The 23,248-nt window shown below is 37.0% G+C and overlaps 3 protein-coding genes across 4 annotated transcripts in view; 1 reads left to right on the forward strand and 2 right to left on the reverse strand.

The window, feature by feature from the left end:
* Positions 1-23,248, forward strand: part of LOC109594992 (somatomedin-B and thrombospondin type-1 domain-containing protein) — a 111,559-nt gene that overhangs the window by 2,438 nt on the left and 85,873 nt on the right. Inside the window, exon 2 of the mRNA XM_049968508.1 lies at positions 19,168-19,359. Within this exon, the coding sequence (XP_049824465.1) occupies positions 19,236-19,359 (124 nt within the window). The 5' untranslated portion in view covers positions 19,168-19,235. The remainder of the gene's footprint in view (positions 1-19,167; positions 19,360-23,248) is intronic.
* On the reverse strand, positions 1,820-9,986 carry LOC109594991 (fatty acid synthase-like). Its single transcript, XM_049969122.1, has 19 exons — positions 9,806-9,986; positions 9,381-9,756; positions 8,700-9,327; positions 7,803-8,648; positions 7,575-7,755; positions 6,887-7,522; positions 6,632-6,833; positions 6,325-6,579; positions 5,276-6,272; positions 4,971-5,092; positions 4,596-4,918; positions 3,884-4,511; positions 3,579-3,830; positions 3,376-3,529; positions 3,123-3,327; positions 2,919-3,069; positions 2,560-2,863; positions 2,248-2,508; positions 1,820-2,198 (listed from the first exon to the last, which is right to left on the reverse strand). Exons 1-19 carry the CDS (start codon positions 9,897-9,899, stop codon positions 1,854-1,856), a joined length of 6,960 nt encoding a protein of 2,319 aa, XP_049825079.1. The 5' UTR covers positions 9,900-9,986; the 3' UTR covers positions 1,820-1,853.
* LOC109595002 (uncharacterized) lies at positions 13,706-14,657 on the reverse strand. Of its 2 annotated transcripts, none has more exons than XM_020010277.2 (2): positions 14,395-14,657; positions 13,706-13,904 (listed from the first exon to the last, which is right to left on the reverse strand). In XM_020010277.2, the coding sequence occupies exons 1-2, from the start codon at positions 14,577-14,579 to the stop codon at positions 13,733-13,735; spliced, it is 357 nt and encodes a 118-aa protein (XP_019865836.1). In that variant the 5' UTR covers positions 14,580-14,657; the 3' UTR covers positions 13,706-13,732. The 2 variants fall into 2 exon arrangements, with proteins under 2 accessions (XP_019865836.1, XP_049824467.1); XM_049968510.1 differs by lacking the exon at positions 14,395-14,657 and adding an exon at positions 13,956-14,282.

Here is a 23,248-nt window from a genome sequence, read left to right on the forward strand (position 1 = left end):
CACAATATAACTTTTAAAAACCTCGTAAATAGTTTCTATAGAATTTTGGAGTCAAACAAACTTTGTACACAATTTTCTATATAATTCAGAGTTGTCAACTGTTCTGTACACATGTAAGGTATTTCTGAAACCACTGAAAGATATTTGGAGACATTTTAACCAGTTTCAAATTTTCTACTGGATTCTCTATACAATTAAGGGAGTTTTTAACTTTTTTTTTGTACACAATATAACTTCTAAAAACCTCTAAAATATTTTCTATAGAATTTTGGAATCAAACAAACTTTGTACACAATTTTCTATACACTTTAGAGTTGTCAACTGCTCTGTAAACATTTAAGGTGTTTCTGAAACCATGGAAAGATATTTGGAGACATTTTAACTAGTTTCAAACTTTCTACTGAATTCTCTATACAATTAAGGGAGTTTTTAATTTTTTCTATACACAATATAATTTACAAAAACCTCTTAAAACCTTTTAAAAACCTCGTAAATAGTTTCTATAGAATTTTGGAATCAAACAAACTTTGTACACAATTTTCTATACATTTTAGAATTGTCGACTGTTCTGTACACATTTAAGATATTTCTGAAACGACAGAAAGAAATTTGGAGACATTTTAACCAGTTTTAAACTTTCTACTAAATTCTGTATACAATTAAGGGAGTTTTTAATTTTTTTTCTGTACACAATATAACTTCTAAAAACCTCTTAAAGAGTTTCTATAGAATTTTGGAATCAAACAAACTTTGTACACAATTTTCTATACATTTTAGAATTGTCAACTGTTCTGTACACATTTAAGATATTTGTGAAACCACAGAAAGATATTTGGAGTCATTTTAACTAGTTTAAAACTTTCTACTGAATTCTCTATACAATTAAGGGAGTTTTTAATTTTTTTCTGAACACAATATAACTTCTAAAAACCTCTTAAAGAGTTTCTATACAATTTTGGAGTTAAACTTTGTACACAATTTTCTATACACTTTAGAGTTATCAACTGCTCTGTATACATTTAAGGTATTTGTGAAACCACCATGAATTTCGTAATACAATTAAGGGGAAAACCTTTTAAAGAGCTTCTATACAATTTTGAAGTCAAATTAACTTCGTATACAATTTTCTATACACTTTAGAGTTTTTCATGTTCTTTGCACAATTTAGAAGAAAAAAGGTATCCTCGATTAATTTTGATTATCAGAGTAGTTTTCGAGATATTTAAGTTTTAAACTTAAATTTCAGGGGCTGTATTTGCTTCAGGAGAAACTAATTTTTAAGATTTTCTTCATTACTGGCCCTCAAATTTTAGAAACACCTAGTATACCAGGTATCAGAGGGAGGCACTTGAAATTATAAATTAAACATAATTATAAAATCGATGAATAAATTAACCGTGGCCGAAATCGGATTATCGAAATGATTGAAACAAATCGGACGGCGAAACGACGGCAAATTGATTCCATCGGATATTTGCAGCGGGACACAAAGCCTCTTTTGTGCTTTAAACGGATTTTAAATGGTTTACGTGTCTGGCCCGGCAACGAGCTAATTTCCGATGTCGAATTATTTACATTCGGCCTCGGTTTCACGTGTTAATTGTCGACGGGGCTCATTAAATTACTGACGAAAAAACTACCCCAACCAACAGGTCCACATTGTTTTAATTCACCCTCAAGGAAACCTACGCGCCGCCAACTCCAAGCCAACAATGCTACATTCTCCCCAAATGTAATTTCGACCCGCATAAATAATTATATCCGTTTATTTGCGCCACACAAGCTTTGCCAAGTTAACACTTCAGGATAGTTTCGTAATCATTTATTAAATACTTCCAGTTACACATAAACAATCATTCGACTCCAAAAACTTTGTTGATCACCTCGGCCACCTCCAGACTGTTCACGATGCTGTTGTGGTTGCCCTCAACAGTAAACACTTCAACGTTCCTGCCAGTTAGTTGCCCCAGGTGGTAATCCTCGGGTAGACTGTTGACGGTATTCAGGGGCTTCACCAAAGTCACCTCGCTTTGGTAATTGTATTGGGTGGGCTGGTAATTTTGCACGGCCCTAACTCTGCTCAGTAAGGCCTTGGTGTTCCTGTACAGGTGGTCGAAGGAGAACTCAATCCTTCCCTTCAGTTCCTCCACCGACAAGTTTATCTTGTCCTCCAGGGTCTTGCACGCCAACAATTTGGGCTGCAAGCTGTCAGTTAGTAGGTTTTAATTGGTTTCCTGTGTTACGTACCATGATTTGGTCAACCTGCTCCTTGGTGTAGTAAATTGAGTAAACGTGGGTGATGATCATGGTTTCCAAAAGGTTGTCGTCCTCCACGTTGAACGCTTTGGTCAGTTCTTTGGTGAGGTGTGGGCCTCCGTCTAAAATTAACAGCTGTCCCTTGTAGCCCTCCTGTTCTAAAATCTTAACCGTCTCCAAAGCCAGGAGGCTTCCAAACGAGTATCCTAATATGCTGAAGGGTCTATCTTTGGATAAGTATGGTTTAAGGTCCTGCAACAAGTCGGGTAAACTTTATTCTTTACATAAACTCAAGTTTTTCACCTGTAGGACATCACGGGCTAGTTCCACAACTGAGTTTTGGTTGTACTTGAAGCAGTACTGCACACTTAAGATATTGAAGGACAAATTCTTGGCCAACTCTATGAAACTAGTGGAGACACCTTCTCCACCCGGATACAAGATGACGTCCCTTTCAGACTGAGGACTTCTAGACTCTAGTTTCACCACAGGTTGTTCTAAAAGTTTTTCGTCCCCTATTAAGCTGAAGAGGGCGTTCACTCCCACTATGTCTTCTACACTGTCTTCTTCTGAGGGCAAATCTCTCTTGGCCTGGATTTCTTGCAGCCTGAAACACGTTTTAGTTGGTGCCTAAGTTTTGACTTGTAAAGGGATTGGCTTACTTGGTGAAGGTGATGTTCCTCATGTCCTGCGTGGTTAAAAATATGTCAAATTCACGTTCTAGGGTTTGTTTTACCTCCACTCCTGTCATGGAGTCCATGCCAATTTCTGCTAAGGTTGCGTGCATACTAATACTCTTCAAATCCTTTAATCCTGCAACACAAATTGGAGTTTATGGCTGGATAAATGTAGTGCAAGGATATTACCTAAAATAGTTGCCACAGTTGCTACTATATCACCGTTTCCGGAGCTTCCGACTTTCTTTTCGGCCACAACCATGCTGGAAACAATGGGTGAGCTCTGTCTTAGAAGGAGGTCCATGCACTTCATGCAGTTGGCGATTCTTTGTTGGAGGGTGCCACCGATTTGTATTTCCACGTGCTCCTCCTGCATGTCCGCCACTAGACCAACCTTCAAAAATTTAAGGGTTATCTAAGCTTGGACAAAAGATATAAATACCTCTCCAATCGCTCCCCATTGTATGGCGGTGGCTGCAAAGCCATCTTTGTGTCGTTTTTCACAGATTCTTTCCATCACTGAGTTAGACATACCGTAGTTGGTTTGTCCGGCGTTTCCTCTTCCACAGGAGACGGAGGAGAACACCACAAAGTTCCTACAAAATCCTTAATTTAGTTAAAGTCACAGTTGTGTCCAATAGTTACCTTAAGTCCGGGCAGAACTGTCTGGTGAGCTCATCCAGGTATTTAGTGGCAGTTGCCTTAGGCTCAAGCGACAATTTGAAGTCGTTGGCTGTCTGGTTCTCCAACAGAGCATCCCTCAGCACTACAGCCAAGTTAAATATGCTTTCAATGGGTGCAATTGATTGAGCCTCACGTATTAGGTCGCTGCAGCCCTTTTTGGTTGTAATATTGGCGGTGGAAATCTTGACGTTAACGCCATACGACTTCCAAGTCCTGCAAACCATCAGTGTAACCTTTGGTGACCTATTATTTTAATTTTAACGTACTTGATCCTTAAGGCTTGGTAACCAGTCTTCACGCCGGTCCTGGAGGTCAGCAATAAGTTTTTGGCACCCCTAACAACCAACCAATCCGCCAGCTCAAGTCCAAAACCACCCAAACCACCGAGTATAACCTGGACCTTGTTTGGGTCGCAGTGGAACTTGGGAACGCAAGTCCTGGGCTCAGGCTTAACCTTCAGCACCAACGCGTCCTCCTCATCCCTGAACTTGATCAGTACTTTACCCATGTGTTTGCCGGTGGTCATGAATCTGAAGGCCTTCTCCAGTTCATCGGTGGTGAAAACGGTGCGATCCAAAGGTTGGATGGCTCCGTTTTTGATGTGTTCGATCAGTAACTCACGTGCCCTCCAATTAGCTTCGTTTGAAAGAGTGTCGGCTCCTATGCCGTGGTAACTTTGCTCGTTTTCGAACATGTGGATGCCTATTGGGGTGTTGAGGGTCAGGTTGTACTTGCCGATTTCCAAGAACCTGCCTCCTCTTGCCAAGCATCTGACTGAAGCGAATAGTAGCTCGTCTGACAGGGAATTGAGGACTAAGTCCACGCCTTTGCCTCCGGTTGCCTTTCTAATGTTTGATTCGAATGATGCGTCTCTTGATGAGAATATTACATCATCTACAACGATAATATAATATTACTAATCCATTTTTTTTGTTGCAGGTTAGTATTAAAGTCTTAAGTTAAGTTAAGGGTAAGTACCTGTTAGGCCTGGGAACTTCTTCTTCAGGAACTCTCTTTTTTCTGCGGTACCCACTGTAGTAAATATCTTGCAGCCGTAGTACTGGGCTATGTAGATTGCAGCCTGTCCAACGCCTCCAGAGCCAGAGTGTATCAAAATGCTCTCGCCCCGTTTTAGGTTACCTTTTTCGAACAGGGAGTAAAGGACGGTGAGGTAAACGCAGGGAACGGTTGCAGCCTCCTCCATAGTCCAGTGGTCAGGAATTTGGAAGGTGAACACTGGGAACGACTGGGCCACTGTGGTCATGCTCCTTGTTTGTCCCATACAAAAGACTCTTCTGCCTCTGAAAGTACAAAAATAATCAGTACAAGTAAATTTAAAGGGCCACATCTTACTCTTGGTCTCTTCCAGCGAATTCAAGCCCATAAGGGTCGTCCTGTAGAAGCCTGTCCAGGCGTAGCTGCAATTTACCACTGGCCAACATGACATCTTTAAAGTTCACGCCCCCATAGTAGACCTAAAAATTAAACAGATTTAAATGCAACGGTCCGATTATAAATTTTAATTACAAACTTCCAATGCACAATGTAAATTCCATTTAATTTATTTACACAACTTTGATGTTCCGTCCGAGGCAATTATCGGTTTTAATTATGTTTGAATAAAATTTAATTACGAAATACAAATAGATCGAACTTACTTGCACGATGTTCGAGTCGTCCATGTTGGTTATGTGACCTTCCCTCCAGTGCAAGGAGGACAAGTCTCCAGGTGTTTCCACCGAGCAGAAAATGTGAGGATTTTCGACCTCTACGTTGTCTAAAAGTAAATGCCTGTAGGTGCCCCATTGTCCATCTTTGTAAACGTTGACAGCAATGTTCTTCTCCAATTGCTTCGAATAGAAAGGTGATTGTGGATCAAATATTGGAGCTTTGGTGTCTTGGATGAAGACTCCCTTTACTTGTTGGTTGCCTGGTTCTTGTCTCAGACAGTTAACAAAACCTAAAATTCCATTGTCTGGGTCTTCTTGTGCATAAACAGTTAAGTTCTTTTGGTTCTGGATGGTCCTCTGAAGTTTGGGCAACCACTGCTCCACTTCGTTCTTGGAACTGATGTCGATGTAGGTTTTCTGTACCTTTTTGGACTTTTCCTTGAACAACACAAGCGTCTCTGAGTCAGTCCTGTACACTGTGATCACATCAATTGCTTCATCAACTATTTCTGCGTTTAAGTCTTCCCTGGAGATTATGAAGCCACCATCTTTTAAAACTTTGAAGCACTTGTCTCTAACTTCAGGCCTGGACAAAATTTTGCTGCCAACAACTACAGCACAATCAGACTCGGATTCTATAAGTTTGTCTTCAACTTTAATGTGGCTGGGTAGGTCTTCGAAGGTGCTCTTGGAGAAGACTGTTAGAGTTGGTTGTATCAAGGGCATGTCTTCCAAAGCTGAGCAAATCAGAGGGCTTAACAACTGGGCGCCATTTTTACTAGCTTCGTCCACTACTTCTATTCCTTTAACCTTAAGCAACAAAGTGTTTTCGTATAAAATTTGCGTGTTAACACGTATGGCGTTCTCCAAGGATAAGTTGGATTCATTTGGTACGAACGTGTGCTTCTCCAAGACTGGTTCGGCTAGTACTTTCTTCCTTGGTATTATACTAGCAATTAGACCTCGTATGTCAATTCCTCCGGATCTGAAATGACGAATATAGAAGGCGCAAAGAAAAATTTAGTACTTGTTCTTACTGGACTATGTTGCTCTCAATGAAGGAATAGACAGGAATTTCCGGTGATTCACCTAGGCCTTTGCAAGCTTCCAAATGAGCCTTGGGATGGATGATCATTTTTTCGATGCTAATGGGTACAAACAGCAACCTGGTGTCAAGCCCCAAGATCTTCATTTGCAGCATATTATCGATGAATGTTACCCACTCTCCAGTCCATCTGATTTTGCCCTGAGTTGCTGATGTATTGCACTCAGTTATTGCTCTGAAGTCACCCCTAGAAAAAACAAAAAATAGCCATGTCGTTGGTTTAATTTGTGAGGCCTTACGAGTAGTTGTAGCCCCTAAGTCTGAGTTCTTTGTACACATCTTTGGTCTTGAGCAAGATGTCGTTGTCGCCTTCCACGAAGTGGCCGCATTCCTTCTCCTCCGGTGCGTCGCTGATTTTGCCCGTCACCACGGTTTGCTCATTTTCGGTGATTTCGAACATTCCACTTCCCCGTTGGAGCCTCACGGTGAACTCCACTTTTTCTAAACATCCACAGATGCACCCAGGTACTTACAAGTCAATTAAAGAAGCTTACCTTGTTTGGGTACGATGCAAGACCTGATGAACCTGCAGTTCTCAAAAGTGACCGGACGTTCCTCCAAGGTTTTGCCCTCGAGTTGCGACAAAGTCAGCCAGGCCAGCTTCAAGTATCCGGCTGCAGGGAAAATGGTTCTGCCGTCGATGACGTGTCCTTGGACGAACTCCCAGTTCTCGTATCCGGTGGAGTGGATGGTGAATCGTTTGATGGTCGTCATGTCGGCGTAGGGGTTGGCGAAGTTCGGTACGAACCAGCTTTCGTCGTGGTTCCAGCAAATGTACGGGGAGATCATTGGGGTGCCTCTGCTAACTGGGAACTCGATTTTAGGATAAAGATTTTCTAATGTTGGTTGGTAGCCACGTTCGTAAAGCTTTCCTACTGAGGACAGGAATTCGTTTAAGTTGTTGTCGTTTTCTGTGAAGCCTGCTTCCACCACACTGATGTCGACGTTGTTGTCTTGCAAGACTTTGCGGCTGAAGCCGTTTCCAGCTTCCAACAACGTTGACTCTTCATCGATGTTCCTCAGTTTTTTGAAGAACTGTACGTTGGACAAGTCTGTGATGAAGTTCTCAACGACACTTGCTGTTTTGGTGGTTGTGATTTTCGTTGACAATTTTTGAATCAAAGCTGGCTCTGGAAACATCATAAATTGTTTAAAGACTTTAACATATTAAGGGAAACTTACTGCTTTGAACAAACAGAGGAGAATCAAAGTTTAGAAGTTGGTTGCCCAGTTTTTCACATTGTACGTTGTTTTGCTTCAAAATTTTGACGCAAGGCTCAACGTCTTTCTTGTAACCTGATATTACACTCGCATTTCCAACTTCTGCCACTGACAGGTTAAAGTTATTGCACAGATTCTCCACCTACAACAACCATTTCATAAAACTGAATCACCAAATTATTGTAGTACCTTTTGTGAATTGATTTCCACCAAATAGTTGACACATGATTCCTTGGTTTTGCCCAAGACTTCAGCTACGGAGGCAGCCACAGCAATGCTTTCTTCCAAAGACACTTTATCTTGGTAATACAGGGCAGCAAGTTGATTGATACCTTCGCCAATAACATGTTTGGCATCCAGGTCCAAGTTCTTCAAAACTTCAGCTACACCAAGTTGCACAGCAATGCTTCCCAAAACTGTCTGCTGTATCAAGTCTTGTCTTGTTTCGGGATAATCGTAGATGGACAGGTTTTGGGACCTGAGAATCTCGTTAATTGTGGAGATAGTTTCGGCGAATTTGGGAAGTACCAACAAATCCTTGCCCACCTTTTTCCATTGATCTTCAATATTGGCAAAGACTAAGCCTAAAGAATGTTGTTGTTGGGATAAAGATGTAATTGAACGTTCTAGTTCATCAGTTTCTGAGCAGACCAAGTAACCTCTATATACATGATTTCTGACAACACCCTTGAAAATTTTGTGTAAGAGTCCAATGTGTTCTTTGTCGAAACGATTTTCTACGACACTGTCAAGAAGTTTGTCAATTCCTTCTCTTGTTCTAGCACTGACGCATACAAGTCGGGGTATGTCATCACTTGTAGGTTTCTTCTCCTTAGGGTTTTGTTTGAGCAAGGTGTGACAGTTGGCACCTCCAAAGCCGAAGCAATTAATAGCTATAAGTCCGTTATCACTTTTGAAGGGCGTTGGCTCAGTTACGACTGAAAGTCTTCCTTCCATCAAACCTTTAATGTCCTTCCTGGGATTTTTGAAGTGTATATTGGGTGGAATCAAGTTGTTTTCGAAGGCGATTATGCACTAGAAAAGTTGTGGTCAAATTGTGTTTGAGATGTGTAAGTCATGTCTTACCTTGGTGACACTGCAAAGGCCAGAAGAAGCCTCGGTGTGCCCAATGTTGGATTTAACAGACCCGATTAGAAGTGGTGACTTCCTGTTGCCAGCAAAAATCTTGTCAATGGCTGCACACTCCTCGGGATCACCGACAGGCGTACCGGTACCATGAGCCTCCACGTAAGCCAGAGTTGTAGGATCAATCCCACACTCAGCGTAGAACTCCTGCAGCAACTTGGTCTGCATGTTCCTGCTGGGGAACGTTATACCCTGATCCTTGTAACCGTCATCGTTGGTCTTGGCGTGGACCAAAGTACAGTACGACCTCCTAGCATCCTTTTGCTTCTGCAGGATGAGGGTGATGATGGCCTCGGAACGGACGTAGCCGTTTTCCGACTCGTCGAAGCACTTGCACTTGCCGTCTATTCCCAACACCCCCAATCGGGCGAACTGGAGGGTGACCAAGGGGTGGAGGCAAAGTTGCAGACCTGCCACGATGGCGGTGTCGCATTTGCCCATTCGTAAGTCCCTGAACGCGTTTTCTAGAGCAAACAGGGAGCTACTGCAGGCTGTGTCGATGTTCAGGGATACTCCGTCTATCCTCAGGAAGTTGCTGATGCGGTTGATGATGGCTGATTTCATGCTCCTGCAATGAAAATATGGTCGTTACACCTTAAGGTTGTTGTTTTGTTAAGTTACCCAATGATGGGGAGTGAATTGGGGTAGTCCGTCTGGAGTAGCTTCTTCTCGGAGTCGGTGGTGCAGGTTCCCACGTACACTCCAGTTTTGGTGCCCTCGATTTCCGATGGGTTGATGCCAGCATCAAAGAGTGCTTCTACCGTCTTCTCTAGGAAGATACGTCCTGATGGTTCCGATGATTGAACCTGATTGTAGAGCATCCCGAAGAAGCCAGCATCCAGTTTACCCAGCTCCCAAAGTTTGCCGGCACGTTGAGGCACTTCTTGCATGAATGGTGGCCATCTCCTGTGATCATCATCGACCATATCGATTTTCTCGTACAAGTTCTTGGAGAATTCAGCCACATCTGATGAGTTTGGGTAGACGCCAGATAAACCTGAAAGGTGACGTTGTAGAGAAGTTGAGGCAGAAGGTTAAAGTTATACCAGAGATGACGATTTCTTCGCCTGATGGAGGATGGGAAAGGAACCTGCCGAATTCCAACTCAATTTTCGCCGACTCTTGATCTTGAGGTGCCATCTTGATTGATTAACAAACACTGTAAATTGTTCAGAAACGCACTGGCATATCTTGACCCGCACCAGAACTCACTGAAATCCAAAAGTGCACGTCTAGGAGTTTTTTCTAGTCTTATCTATTTATAACGTATAAAAATGTAAAAATATGCATATATTCGCCTAACAATAAGAATCAACCCATTCAAATAAATGCCTTTGACCCTTCACTGCATAACGGGAACCTTTACTATTTGTTTAATAAAACAATAATTGAAACGACGTTTACTTACTATTTTTTTTTTTTTTTTAATTTTAGTCACGACCGGCAATTAATTTGGTTTATGGAGGGCAATTCCATGAGAAATTGGTCCGATCGGCGGCGCCGGGGATATTTAAGGACTTCCCCGTAGCTGAAATTTCTTAATTTAAACGGTCGGAATTAGCTAAATGGCGTAGAATTAAACGCTTTTAAAATTTGATTATACGTCGCCGGCTCGGGAACACTTACTCAGAATTACGTCGTTAAGGACGGAATAAATCTTGTTAAGTTCTTTAACACGGCTTTATGTATTGTCAGTTGCGCCTTCTTTGAGTTACTGAGCACTTTTATATTAAAATTCTTGGGGAGTTTAGCTCTATGTAAATTTGCCGCCTTTTGTTTTACTATGGACGGGGACGAAGATTAAACATTCCGGAACCTGATACTTGTTGAAATGGGGGACTATCAAAATGTGGAGGAGCTCCTGTTTCAGTTAAAGTTATTGGCAGAAGAATTATTAATGATGTTGTCGAGACGAAGACATATAAATTCTCTTTAAGAAACTTATAAACATTGTTTAAGTAGTTGTAGTAGATAGAAACGAAGTGGAAGAACTGAAGAGGGAAGGAAGGAACCTGAAGATGTAATTGATTAACTTTAATACCAACATAAAGTTATTGAAGTAACATATTTTTTTAATAAAGGGTCACAAATCACTTTTATTTATGTTAGTAAATTTAAATAAGATGGAGCAAATATTGTATAGGGTGAAGGAGGAGGATCACGTACTTTAAACATTAAAAGCCTTAGTGGACTTAGTTCTATATAAATTTCCTGCTTTTTGTAATACTCTGGACGAGGACAAAGATTAAGTATTCCGGAAGCTGATACTTTTTAGAATGAAGGACTATCAAAATGTGGAGGAGCTCCTGTTTTAGTTAAAGTTATTGGCAGAAGAATTATTAATGATCTTGTCGAGACGAAGACATATAAATTCTCTTTAAGGAAGTTACAAACATTGTTTAAGTAGTTGTAGTAGATAGAAACAAAGTGGAAGAACTGAAGAGGGAAGGAAGGAACCTGAAGATATAATTGATTAACTTTAATACCAACATAAAGTTATTGAAGTAACATATTTTCTTAATAAAGAGTCACAAATCACTTTTATTTATGTTTGTAAATTTAAATAAGATGGAAAAAATATTGTGTAGGGTAAAGGGGCAGGATCACGTACATCAAACATTAAAAGTCTTAGTGGACTTAGTCCTATATAAATTTCCTGCTTTTTGTGATACTCCGGACGAGGACAAAAATTAATTATTCCAGAAGCTGATACTTGTTGGAATGGAGGACTATCAAAATGTGGAGGAGCTCATGTGTTAGTTAAAGATATTGGGAAAAGAATTATTATTAATAATTTTGTCGAGACGAAGACATATAAATTCTCTTTAAGGAAGTTACAAACATTGTTTAAGTAGTTGTAGTAGATAGAAACAAAGTGGAAGAACTGAAGAGGGAAGGAAGGAACCTGAAGATATAATTGATTCACTTTAATACCAACATTAAGTTATAGAAGTCACATATTTTCTTAATAAAGAATCACAAATCACTTTTATTTATGTTTGTAAATTTAAATAAGATGGAGAAAATATTGTGTAGGGTAAAGGGGGAGGATCACGTACATCAAACATTAAAAGTCTTAGTGGACTTAGTCCTATATAAATTTCCTGCTTTTTGTGATACTCCGGACGAGGACAAAAATTAATTATTCCAGAAGCTGATACTTGTTGGAATGGAGGACTATCAAAATGTGGAGGAGCTCTTGTGTTAGTTAAAGATATTGGGAAAAGAATTATTATTAATGATTTTGTCGAGACGAAGACATATAAATTCTCTTTAAGGAAGTTACATACATTGTTTAAGTAGTTGTAGTAGATGGAAACAAAGTGGAAGAACTGAATAGAGAAGGAAGGAACCTGAAGATGTAATTGATTAACTTTAAAACCAACATTAAGTTATTGAAGTCACAAATTTTCTTAATAAAGAGTCACAAATCACTTTTATTTATGTTGTAAATTTAAATAAGATGGAGAAAATATAGTATAGAGTAAAGGAGAAGGATCACGTACATAAAACATAAAAGTCTTAGTGGACTTAGTTCTATATAAATTTCCTGCTTTTTGTAATACTCTGGACGAGGACAAAGATTAAGCATTCCGGAACCTGATACTTGTTAGAATAGAAGACTATCGAAATGTGGAGGAGCTCCTGTTTTAGTTAAACTTATTGGCAGAAGAATTATTAATGATCTTGTCGTGACGAAGGCATATAAATTCTCTTTAAGGAAGTTACAAACATTGTTTACGTAGTTGTAGTAGATAGAAACAAAGTGGAAGAACTGAAGAGAAAAGGAAGGAACCTGAAGATGTAATCGATTAGCTTCAATACCAACATTGAGACGCTGACGATGTCAGGAAAGCAGCCATAAATTACTTTTATTAAATAGAAACCAAAACGGTGAAAACTGCAAAGATAGAAGCCCACGTTAACATCAAAGGGAGCGTCTTAATAAATTAAGACACTAGCGACCGTTCCGTGGCCTCGTGTACGCTATACATGTAGCATAATTCGAATTTCGCCCGGCTACAAAAGTCCGAACGTTGCAGCCCGGCACGCAATAAAGAAGCCGAATCGTGCAATCCATCTTGAAATTAAGACCACTCCATTCGGTAAGGCTATTAGCGGGGCTCTTGAATAGATTAAAGCGGTGTGCATTTGTCTAATGAAACAGTCGGTCTTGTTCCCGGCCGGGAAGCGCAAAACCCCCCGCTGGAAACATGCCAGACCGTGTACACACACACCAGTATTTACAAGTACGTTCAACTCGGTCTATTTACGTTTCGGAAAGAGTCCGACCAAACGGGCCGGGCAATTTAATTCGATCATGTTTTCGAGACTAACTGAATTCCTGTTTTGCGGCTGCACCCGGGGGGCATTAATTAACCTGGGGCAATATTAATTTTGATGATGTCCTCGTCCGTTTTAGCACGGTGTAAGAAGTGTTGGAATAAAAATTGGCCTCTTAGGGCGGCCTTTCGAATTCGGGTAATAACAGGGCTCTTATCCTAAGCACGGTCGGACAATCGATAAATAAATTTCCCACTCGGTTCGTTCGAAGGTCCGGCGAGGGATCGGATGGTCCTGCGAGTCCTGCCAGTCAATTTGAGGTGGGAAAAAGGCGTCGGCATTCAGATGCCCGTACGCCGCAAAAGGAAAAAACTTTTCATTCGATTTTCGTGGGGGAGAGTGAGGGTGTCCGACATTGTTGAGTTAAACACGGACGCGATAGGAATTTGGGATTTTTGTTTTATTATCGTACGAACTTTATGGCTGAGATTTTTGGGCGCATAATGGATGGGTGAATAAACTTTTTTCCGTTGCGCATATTAGATTAGAGTGGCATTGAATTTAAATTTAGATTGTTCGGAATTAGAAACGTGAGGAAGTGATTAAGGCGGCACATCAATAACCTGTTAATTATTCATGGGTTGAAATGAAACACGGACAGGTAATGGAATATTATGTGTATTCTTGCTTTAGGTCAGAATCAATGACAACACAAAACCGCCACAAAATCCGATGGTGACGTTCGTGTTGGTCATGAACAATCTCTTCGTGCTCTCAATCCATAACGGGAAGCTGCGCTGAAACTTCTCCGACATCTCCACCAGTCTTCTGTTCACCTGAGGATTTTCGATCTTGATGCATCTGCAAAAGACAACACTTAAAATTAACAACGAGGTTAAATCACCTCCGTACCCGTTTTCGTTGGCCCAATAAATGAAAATAGATGAGCCGATCATGACTATCAATGCGTTTTTGCTGCTGTTTAAGCCTATTAGGCCTGTTAGGAAACCGGCTGAGGTGCCGAACAAGAACTGCTTGGTAAGCGAATGTCGCTTAAAGCGACGCAACCATTTTTCTAAGGTAGTTTCTTCCGGCTTCTTCTTCACAACCGAATGGTCTGAGGGACAGTCCATGAAGATGATGTTAATGAAAAGGGAATTTTGACATTATACTTCATCTACGGGTATCAAATTATCGACTGAAAATTTCTCTTGAACACATCTTGACATATAACACATTTTGTTGTTATGGTATTACGACTAAAATCATCAAACAATAGTTCGGACCAGAACAAGCAACAATGAAGGCACAACTCCAAAGACCAAGACCACGACAAAGTTTTAACACTTACTTGTATTTACACGCTGTGTACAAGGCGGCAACGATGATGGTGATGACCGCAAAAATAGCCGGACCACATTTCAGGAAGCTGAGCCCCAAAATCAAGCCTCCAAGTGTTCCGACTATGTACTGATATCCGTCTGTTTGTCCACCAATTGAGTCGTAGTAATCATCTAGCAGGCACCTCTCTGGCATTATCACAAGAAATTTTGCGTCTTAGGTGAATTACAACGACATTGTTACATGATTGATGAGTGACATGAGTTGCTGATCTTCTTCTTCTTATTGTCAAAGTACTGAGTTGACAGATCAGTACCAAGAGCTTTGATGAACATTATAATTTATTGCTTAAAATGGAGTGGAAAGTTGTGGCAAGTGCATCAGATACTTTTGATGATAATTAAACTGAAAATCAATTAATATTTAAGTAGTCAAAAAATTTTACATTGAATGGTTTCTGTTTCACCAACCGTATTGGTGAAAATCACAGTACAGTCATTGTTTCTATATTCTAATGATGTTTTTTCATTACCTTTAAACCTTTTAAAATCATAAAAACTGTTTTTAAAAGTGTATCAGTAACCTTCAGTGAAAGATTAAGTGTCCATTGCGATTCACCAAGGGCTTTGATGAGCACTACAATTTATTTATTGACTCTTCATCTATAATAAAGTTTTCTTATCATATTTTAATCTCAACAAAGCCTAAAAATAGTTTTCGCATGTGTATCAGAAGACTTTTATGATAATTAAACTGTCCATCAATTAATATTTAAGTAGTCATCAAATTTCACATTGAATGGTTTCAGCCTCACCAATAGTATTGGTGAAAATTACAGTTTCGTCGTTGTTTTTATATTCTAATGAAGTTTATTCATTACCTTACAACCTTTTAAAATCATAAAAACTGTTTTTAAAAGTGTATCAGTAACCTTCAGTGAAAATTTAAGTGTCCATTACGATTCACCAAGAGCTTGGATGAACACTGCAATTTACTCATAGACTCTTCATCTATAACAAAGTTTTCTTATTATATTTTAATCTCTACAAAGTCTAAAAATAGTTGTTGCATGTGTATCAGAAGACTTTGATGATAATTAAACTGTCCATCAATTAATATTTGAGTAGTCATCAAATTTTATATCGAGTGGTTTCAGCCTCACCAATAGTATTGGTGAAAATTACAGTTTTGTCGTTGTTTCTATATTCTAATGAAGTTTCTTCATTACCTTTCAACCTTTTAGAATCATGAAAACTGTTTATAAAAGTGCATCAGTAACCTACAGTGAAAGTTTAAGTGTCCATTACGAGTCACCAAGAGCTTTGATGAGCACTGCAATTTACTCATTGACTCTTCATCCATAATAAAGTTTTCTTATTATATTTTAGTCTCTACAAAGTTTAAAAATAGTTGTTGTATGTGTATCAGAAGACTTTGATGATAATTAAACTGTCCATCAATTAATATTTGAGTAGTCATCAAATTATACATTGAATGGTTTCAGGCTCACGAATAGTATTGGTGAAAATTACAGTTTTGTCGTTGTTTCTATATTCTAATGAAGTTTCTTCATTACCTTTCAACCTTTTAGAATCATGAAAACTGTTTATAAAAGTGCATCAGTAACCTACAGTGAAAGTTTAAGTGTCCATTACTATTCACCAAGAGCTTGGATGAACACTGCAATTTACTCCTAGACTCTTCATCTATAACAAAGTTTTCTTATTATATTTTAATCTCTACAAAGTCTATAAATAGTTGTTGCATGTGTATCAGAAGACTTTCATGATAATTAAACTGTCCATCAATTAATATTTGAGTAGTCATCAAATTTTATATTGAGTGGTTTCAGCCTCACCAATAGTATTGGTGAAAATTACAGTTTTGTCGTTGTTTCTATATTCTAATGAAGTTTCTTCATTACCTTTCAACCTTTTAGAATCATGAAAACTGTTTATAAAAGTGCATCAGTAACCTACAGTGAAAGTTTAAGTGTCCATTACGAGTCACCAAGAGCTTTGATGAGCACTGCAATTTACTCATTGACTCTTCATCCATAATAAAGTTTTCTTATTATATTTTAGTCTCTACAAAGTTTAAAAATAGTTGTTGCATGTGTATCAGAAGACTTTGATGATAATTAAACTGTCCATCAATTAATATTTAAGAAGTCATCAAATTTTATATTGAGTGGTTTCAGCCTCACCAATAGTATTGGTGAAAATTACAGTTTTGTCTTTGTTTCTATATTCTAATGAAGTTACTTCATTACCTTTCAACCTTTTAGAATCATGAAAATTGTTTTAAAAGTGCATCAGTAACCTTCAGTGAAAATTTAAGTGTCCATTACGATTCACCAAGAGCTTTGATGAGCATTGCAATTTACTCATTGACTCTTCATCTATATTAAAGTTTTCTTATTATATTTTAATCTCTACAAAGTCTAAAAATAGTTGTTGCATGTGTATCAGAAGACTTTGATGATAATTAAACTGTCCATCAATTAATATTTGAGTAGTCATCAAATTATACATTGAATGGTTTCAGCCTCACGAATAGTATTGGTGAAAATTACAGTTTTGTCGTTGTTTCTATATTCTAATGAAGTTTCTTCATTACCTTTCAACCTTTTAGAATCATGAAAACTGTTTATAAAAGTAACCTACAGTGAAAGTTTAAGTGTCCATTACGAGTCACCAAGAGCTTTGATTAGCACTGCAATTTATTTATTGACTCTTCATCTATATTAAAGTGTTCTTATTACATTTTAATCTATACAAAGTCTAAAAATAGTTCTCACATGTATATCAGAAGACTTTGATGATATTTAAACTGTCCATCAGTTAATATTTAAGTAGTCATCAAATTTTACATTGAATGGTTTCAGCCTCACCAATAGTATTGGTGAAAATGACAGTTTTGTCGTTGTTTCTATATTCTAATGAAGATTCTTCATTACCTTTCAACCTTTTAAAATAATAAAAACTGTTTTTAAAAGTGTATCAGTAACCTTCAGTGAAAGTTTAACTGTCCATTACGATTCACCAAGAGCTTTTTGATGAGCACAACAATTTATTTAGTGACTTTTGATCTATAATAAAGTTTTCTTGTTACATTTGAAGCCTAAAAATAGATCTTGCAAGTGTATCAGAAGAGATTAAATTGTCCATCAATCAATATTAAAGTAGTCAGCAAATTTTACATTGAATGGTTTCAATGTTCACCAAGAATATTGGAGAAGATTACATTTTAGTTGTTGTTTCTATATATTGCATATTCTATCATAAAAACTATTTTTTAATTAAATATTATATAATCGTCAGTAAATCTTCCATTGATTATATAAAACTTCAAAAATTACAGGTTCACCGGTGCCTCAATATTTCTAAATTAAGTTTCTTTATAACCCTTTAACCTGCTTAAAACAATAAACCGTTCTTGAGAGTGTATCCAGATTTGAATGAAAATTGAACTGCCCATTAGACATTATCCAATCATGATTAAATCACCCATTGTTTTTAGTCTGAGAGTATTGATGAAAATTACAGTTTCATCGTTCTCTACAGCTGCCCCATTACCTTTTAACCTTCTCAGTGTACCTAAAGACCTTTGATGAAAATTGAAGTGTCTATCAGACATTAACCAATCGTCAGCAAATCTAGTCCATTGTTCAAGCTCCCTTTTGTTTCTTTTGGGCCCGGCTGCAGACTGCAGGAAAACGCAATTAGCTACCCGATAACGTTAACTTATTTAAAATCGTTTGGTCGGCAGAATCGCATTTACGGAAACGGGCAAACATATTGGAAGCGATTCGTCCGTCGGTCCGTACCACCTGTAATTGATATTAAACGAAACGTACATATCTAAATGGCGATCAGCGGTCGAAATGAACCGCGAAGAACGCGGAGAATGGCGATATCGAGTCTACGTCTACGATCCAACCTCCACCACCCCCCCAGTTCAATCGGAGTGTTCGCCACGAATTAGAAACCCCGCTTTTTACGGCCGTGTTTAATTGAATTGTCTGCTTTCGCCTCCGATTGTCGGTTGCAATGAATGTCTTTTAGAAATTCCTGCGGTACGTTACGGCGTTTTTGTTCCAGCCGAAACTGGGGTGTTTTGTCGTCAAATTAACATCATAATACTGTTTGGAAAAGCCGGCTAAGTGTCGTCGCGGCGTCGACGCCCGTACATCGGACCCCCTTAATGGAATTATACACATGAAAATAGTTCGGTGTTCGGTTTATGTTATAATTAGCGCCGTTGTTTTGTCAAGCCTTTCCCCCTCGTTAACTCAAAACCGTGTCGGAGCGTGATAAATTACGGACGCCTCGCCGGGAGACAATCCGATGCCTCCGGGGGGGTGCTTTCTATTTATTATTAATATGCCCCTCTAATCGGGCACAACTACACCGCCACGAGGCTTTGATGTACTTTAAAAAACTGTTTGTTTCCCACTGAACACCGAAAGAAAGCCCGGACCAGACGTAAGGCAAAAAATCCGGAGGATTTGGGTAATCGGCGCCACGTGACCGAAACGTTAAAGCGTTCTCGAGACCCCGAAACAAGATTAAACTCTGAACACCGATCCCCCGTTCGAGTGGAACTCGGATTAACTCCCGTCGAAGGAACTTCCAAACAACACACTCACTTATGCCCCCGGATTTTCATTTGTTCATCGGCGATTTTTTGCCCACTCGAGCCGTGTCAAACGTTAGATTAATCGCTGAAAGTTTCGTCCATTAATCAAGTTCATTTTTTTAATATTTGTTTTTTTTTTCAGTGGTGGATTGTCAGGTGAGTCCGTGGGGCCCCTGGTCGCCCTGCGATGCGGACTGCGGACCGGGCACCATGTCCAGAGCCAGGTCGGTGCAGGTGCAGCCGAAGAACGGGGGCAGACATTGTCCCAGTTTGGAGCAGCGGAGGGGTTGTCAGGTGTCCACCTGCCACCATCATCCTGATCCTGCTATTAAAGGTGAGTTTAAGTTTTTAGTTTGGTGATGGTGGATGGTTTTTAAGTTGTGTTATGTTTAAGCAGCTCTGCAACCTATTACAGGTCAGTTTTTTGTTGGACTGTGCTAAAATTGTACAGGAAATTCATTCTAATATTTGCATTTGTATATTTTCATTGTCATCATCATAATTTAAAATTTAGGTGTGATTGTTGTTTGTGTTTTATTACACACATTTATATTTTGACATAATTGAAAAGTATTACACTCTTGTCTAAAGAAATTGCTCATTAAAGAGTCATGTCCAGAATAAACAGGCCAATTTGAAATAAAACAGGCCAATTAAATATTTACTCATTCTTATTCAAATTTTATGTTTTGATAAAACTGAAGTATTAGATTCATATCAAAGAAAATTGCTCATAACACAATGGTGATCAGAAGAAGTTAATTTGAAATGAAACAGGTCAATTATGTCTTTTCTCATTCTTTTTCTATTTATATATTTTGAAGTAATTGAAGTATTACACTCTTATCTAAAGAAATTACTCAATGAACAGTCATGACCATAATAAACTGGTCAATTTGGAATGAAACAGGTTAATTAAATATTTTCTCTTTCTTATTCAAGTTTTACATTTTGATAAAACTGAAGTATTAGATTCATGTCTAACAAAATTGTTCTTGAAACAACCGTGATTAAAAGAAGCTGATCAATTTGAAATGGAACAGGTCAATTATATCTTTTCTTATTCTTTTTCTATTTACATATTTTGAAATAATTGAAGTATTACACTCTTATCCAAAGAAATTACTCAATGAACAGTCATGACCATAATAAACTGGTCAATTTGGAATGAAACAGGTTAATTAAATATTTTCCCATTCTTATTCAAATTTTACATTTTGATAAAACTGAAGTATTATATTCATGTCTAACAAAATTGTTCTTGGAACAACAGTGATTAAAAGAAGCTGATCAATTTGAAATGGAACAGGTCAATTATATCTTTTCTTATTCTTTTTCTATTTACATATTTTGGAATAATTGAAGTATTACACTCTTGTCAAAAGAAATTGCTCATTGAACAGTTATGACCATAATAAACTGGTCAATTTGGAATGAAACGGGTTAATTAAATATTTTCTCATTTTCATTCAAATTTTACATTTTGACAAAGCTGAAGTATTAGATTCATGTCTAACAAAATTGTTCATGGAACAATCGTGACCAAAACAAGTTGATCAATTTGAAATGGAACAAGTTAATTATATTTTTTCTCATTCTTTTTCTATTTATATATTATGAAATAATTGAAGTATTACACTCTTATCTAAAGAAATTACTCAATGAACAGTCATGACCATAATAAACTGGTCAATTTGGAATGAAACAGGTTAATTAAATATTTTCCCATTCTTATTCAAATTTTACATTTTGATAAAACTGAAGTATTAGATTCATGTCTAACAAAATTGTTCATGAAACAACCGTGATTAAAAGAAGCTGATCAATTTGAAATGGAACAGGTCAATTATATCTTTTCTTATTCTTTTTCTATTTACATATTTTGAAATGAAGTATTACACTCTTGTCAAAAGAAATTACTCAATGAACAGTCATGACCATAATAAACTGGTCAATTTGGAATGAAACAGGTTAATTAAATATTTTCTCTTTCTTATTCAAGTTTTACATTTTGATAAAGCTGAAGTATTATATTCATGTCTAACATAATTGTTCATGGAACAATCTTGACCAAAACAAGTTGATCAATTTGAAATGGAACAAGTTAATTATATTTTTTCTCATTCTTTTTCTATTTATATATTTTGAAATAATTGAAGTATTACACTCTTATCTAAAGAAATTACTCAATGAACAGTCATGACCATAATAAACTGGTCAATTTGGAATGAAACAGGTTAATTAAATATTTTCCCATTCTTATTCAAATTTTACATTTTGATAAAACTGAAGTATTATATTCATGTCTAACATAATTGTTCATGGAACAATCTTGACCAAAACAAGTTGATCAATTTGAAATGGAACAAGTTAATTATATTTTTTCTCATTCTTTTTCTATTTATATATTTTGAAATAATTGAAGTATTACACTCTTATCTAAAGAAATTACTCAATGAACAGTCATGACCATAATAAACTGGTCAATTTGGAATGAAACAGGTTAATTAAATATTTTCTCTTTCTTATTCAAGTTTTACATTTTGATAAAGCTGAAGTATTAGATTCATGTCTAACAAAATTGTGCTTGTAACAATCGTGATCAAAGAAAGCTGATCAATTTGATATGGAACAGGTCAATTATATCTTTTCTCACTCTTTTTCTAATTATATATTTTCAAATAATTGAAGTATTACATTCTTATCTAAAGAAATTGCTGATTGAACAGTCCCGACCATAATAAACTGTTCAATTTGGATCGAACCAGGTTAATTAAATATTTTCTCATTCTCATTCAAATTTTACATTTTGATAAAGCTGAAGTATTAGATTCATGTCTAACAAAATTGTTCATGGAACAATCGTGACCGAAAGAAGCTGCTCAATTTCAAATGGAACAGGTCAATTATGTCTTTTCTCATTCTTTTTCTATTTATATATTTTGAAATAATTGAAGTATTATACTCTTATCTAAAAAAATTACTCAATGAACAGTCATGACCATAATAAACTGGTCAATTTGGAATGAAACAGGTTAATTAAATATTTTCTCATTCTCATTCAAATTTTACATTTTGATAAAGCTGAAGTATTAGATTCATGTCTATCAAAATTGTTCATGAAACAACCGTGATTAAAAGAAGCTGATCAATTTGAAATGGAACAGGTCAATTATATCTTTTCTTATTCTTTTTCTATTTACATATTTTGAAATAATTGAAGTATTACACTCTTGTCAAAAGAAATTGCTCATTGAACAGTCATGACCATAATAAACTGGTCAATTTGGAATGAAACGGGTTAATTAAATATTTTCTCATTCTCATTCAAATTTTACATTTTGACAAAGCTGAAGTATTAGATTCATGTCTAACAAAATTGTTCATGGAACAATCGTGACCAAAACAAGTTGGTCAATTTGAAATGAAACAAGTTAATTATATTTTTTCTCATTCTTTTTCTATTTATATATTTTGAAATAATTGAAGTATTACACTCTTATCTATAGAAATTACTCAATGAACAGTCATGACCATAATAAACTGGTCAATTTGGAATGAAACAGGTTAATTAAATATTTTCTCTTTCTTATTCAAGTTTTACATTTTGATAAAGCTGAAGTATTAGATTCATGTCTAACAAAATTGTGCTTGTAACAATCGTGATCAAAGGAAGCTGATCAATTTGATATGGAACAGGTCAATTATATCTTTTCTCACTCTTTTTCTAATTATATATTTTGAAATAATTGAAGTATTACATTCTTATCTAAAGAAATTGCTGATTGAACAGTCCCGACCATAATAAACTGTTCAATTTGGATCGAACCAGGTTAATTAAATATTTTCTCATTCTCATTCAAATTTTACATTTTGATAAAGCTGAAGTATTAGATTCATGTCTAACAAAATTGTTCATGGAACAATCGTGACCGAAAGAAGCTGCTCAATTTCAAATGGAACAGGTCAATTATGTCTTTTCTCATTCTTTTTCTATTTATATATTTTGAAATAATTGAAGTATTATACTCTTATCTAAAAAAATTACTCAATGAACAGTCATGACCATAATAAACTGGTCAATTTGGAATGAAACAGGTTAATTAAATATTTTCTCATTCTCATTCAAATTTTACATTTTGATAAAGCTGAAGTATTAGATTCATGTCTAACAAAATTGTTCATGAAACAATCGTGACCAAAAGAAGCTGAACAATTTGAAA

This window comes from Aethina tumida, chromosome 6 (assembly GCF_024364675.1).
Source record: "Aethina tumida isolate Nest 87 chromosome 6, icAetTumi1.1, whole genome shotgun sequence".
Lineage (NCBI taxonomy): Eukaryota > Metazoa > Arthropoda > Insecta > Coleoptera > Nitidulidae > Aethina > Aethina tumida.

Excerpts from the sequence above, each read along its gene's own strand:
- LOC109594991 (XM_049969122.1), bottom strand. The coding sequence starts at position 9,899 with ATGGCACCTCAAGATCAAGAGTCGGCGAAAATTGAGTTGGAATTCGGC. Across the intron at positions 5,093-5,275 it reads ACGACTCGAACATCGTGCAA|GTCTACTATGGGGGCGTGAA; the intron begins GTAAGTTCGATC and ends TTTAATTTTTAG. Across the intron at positions 2,864-2,918 it reads AGGAACATCACCTTCACCAA|GCTGCAAGAAATCCAGGCCA; the intron begins GTAAGCCAATCC and ends AACGTGTTTCAG.
- LOC109595002 (XM_049968510.1), bottom strand. The coding sequence starts at position 14,176 with ATGGACTGTCCCTCAGACCATTCGGTTGTGAAGAAGAAGCCGGAAGAA. Across the intron at positions 13,905-13,955 it reads TATTGGGCCAACGAAAACGG|ATGCATCAAGATCGAAAATC; the intron begins GTACGGAGGTGA and ends TGTCTTTTGCAG.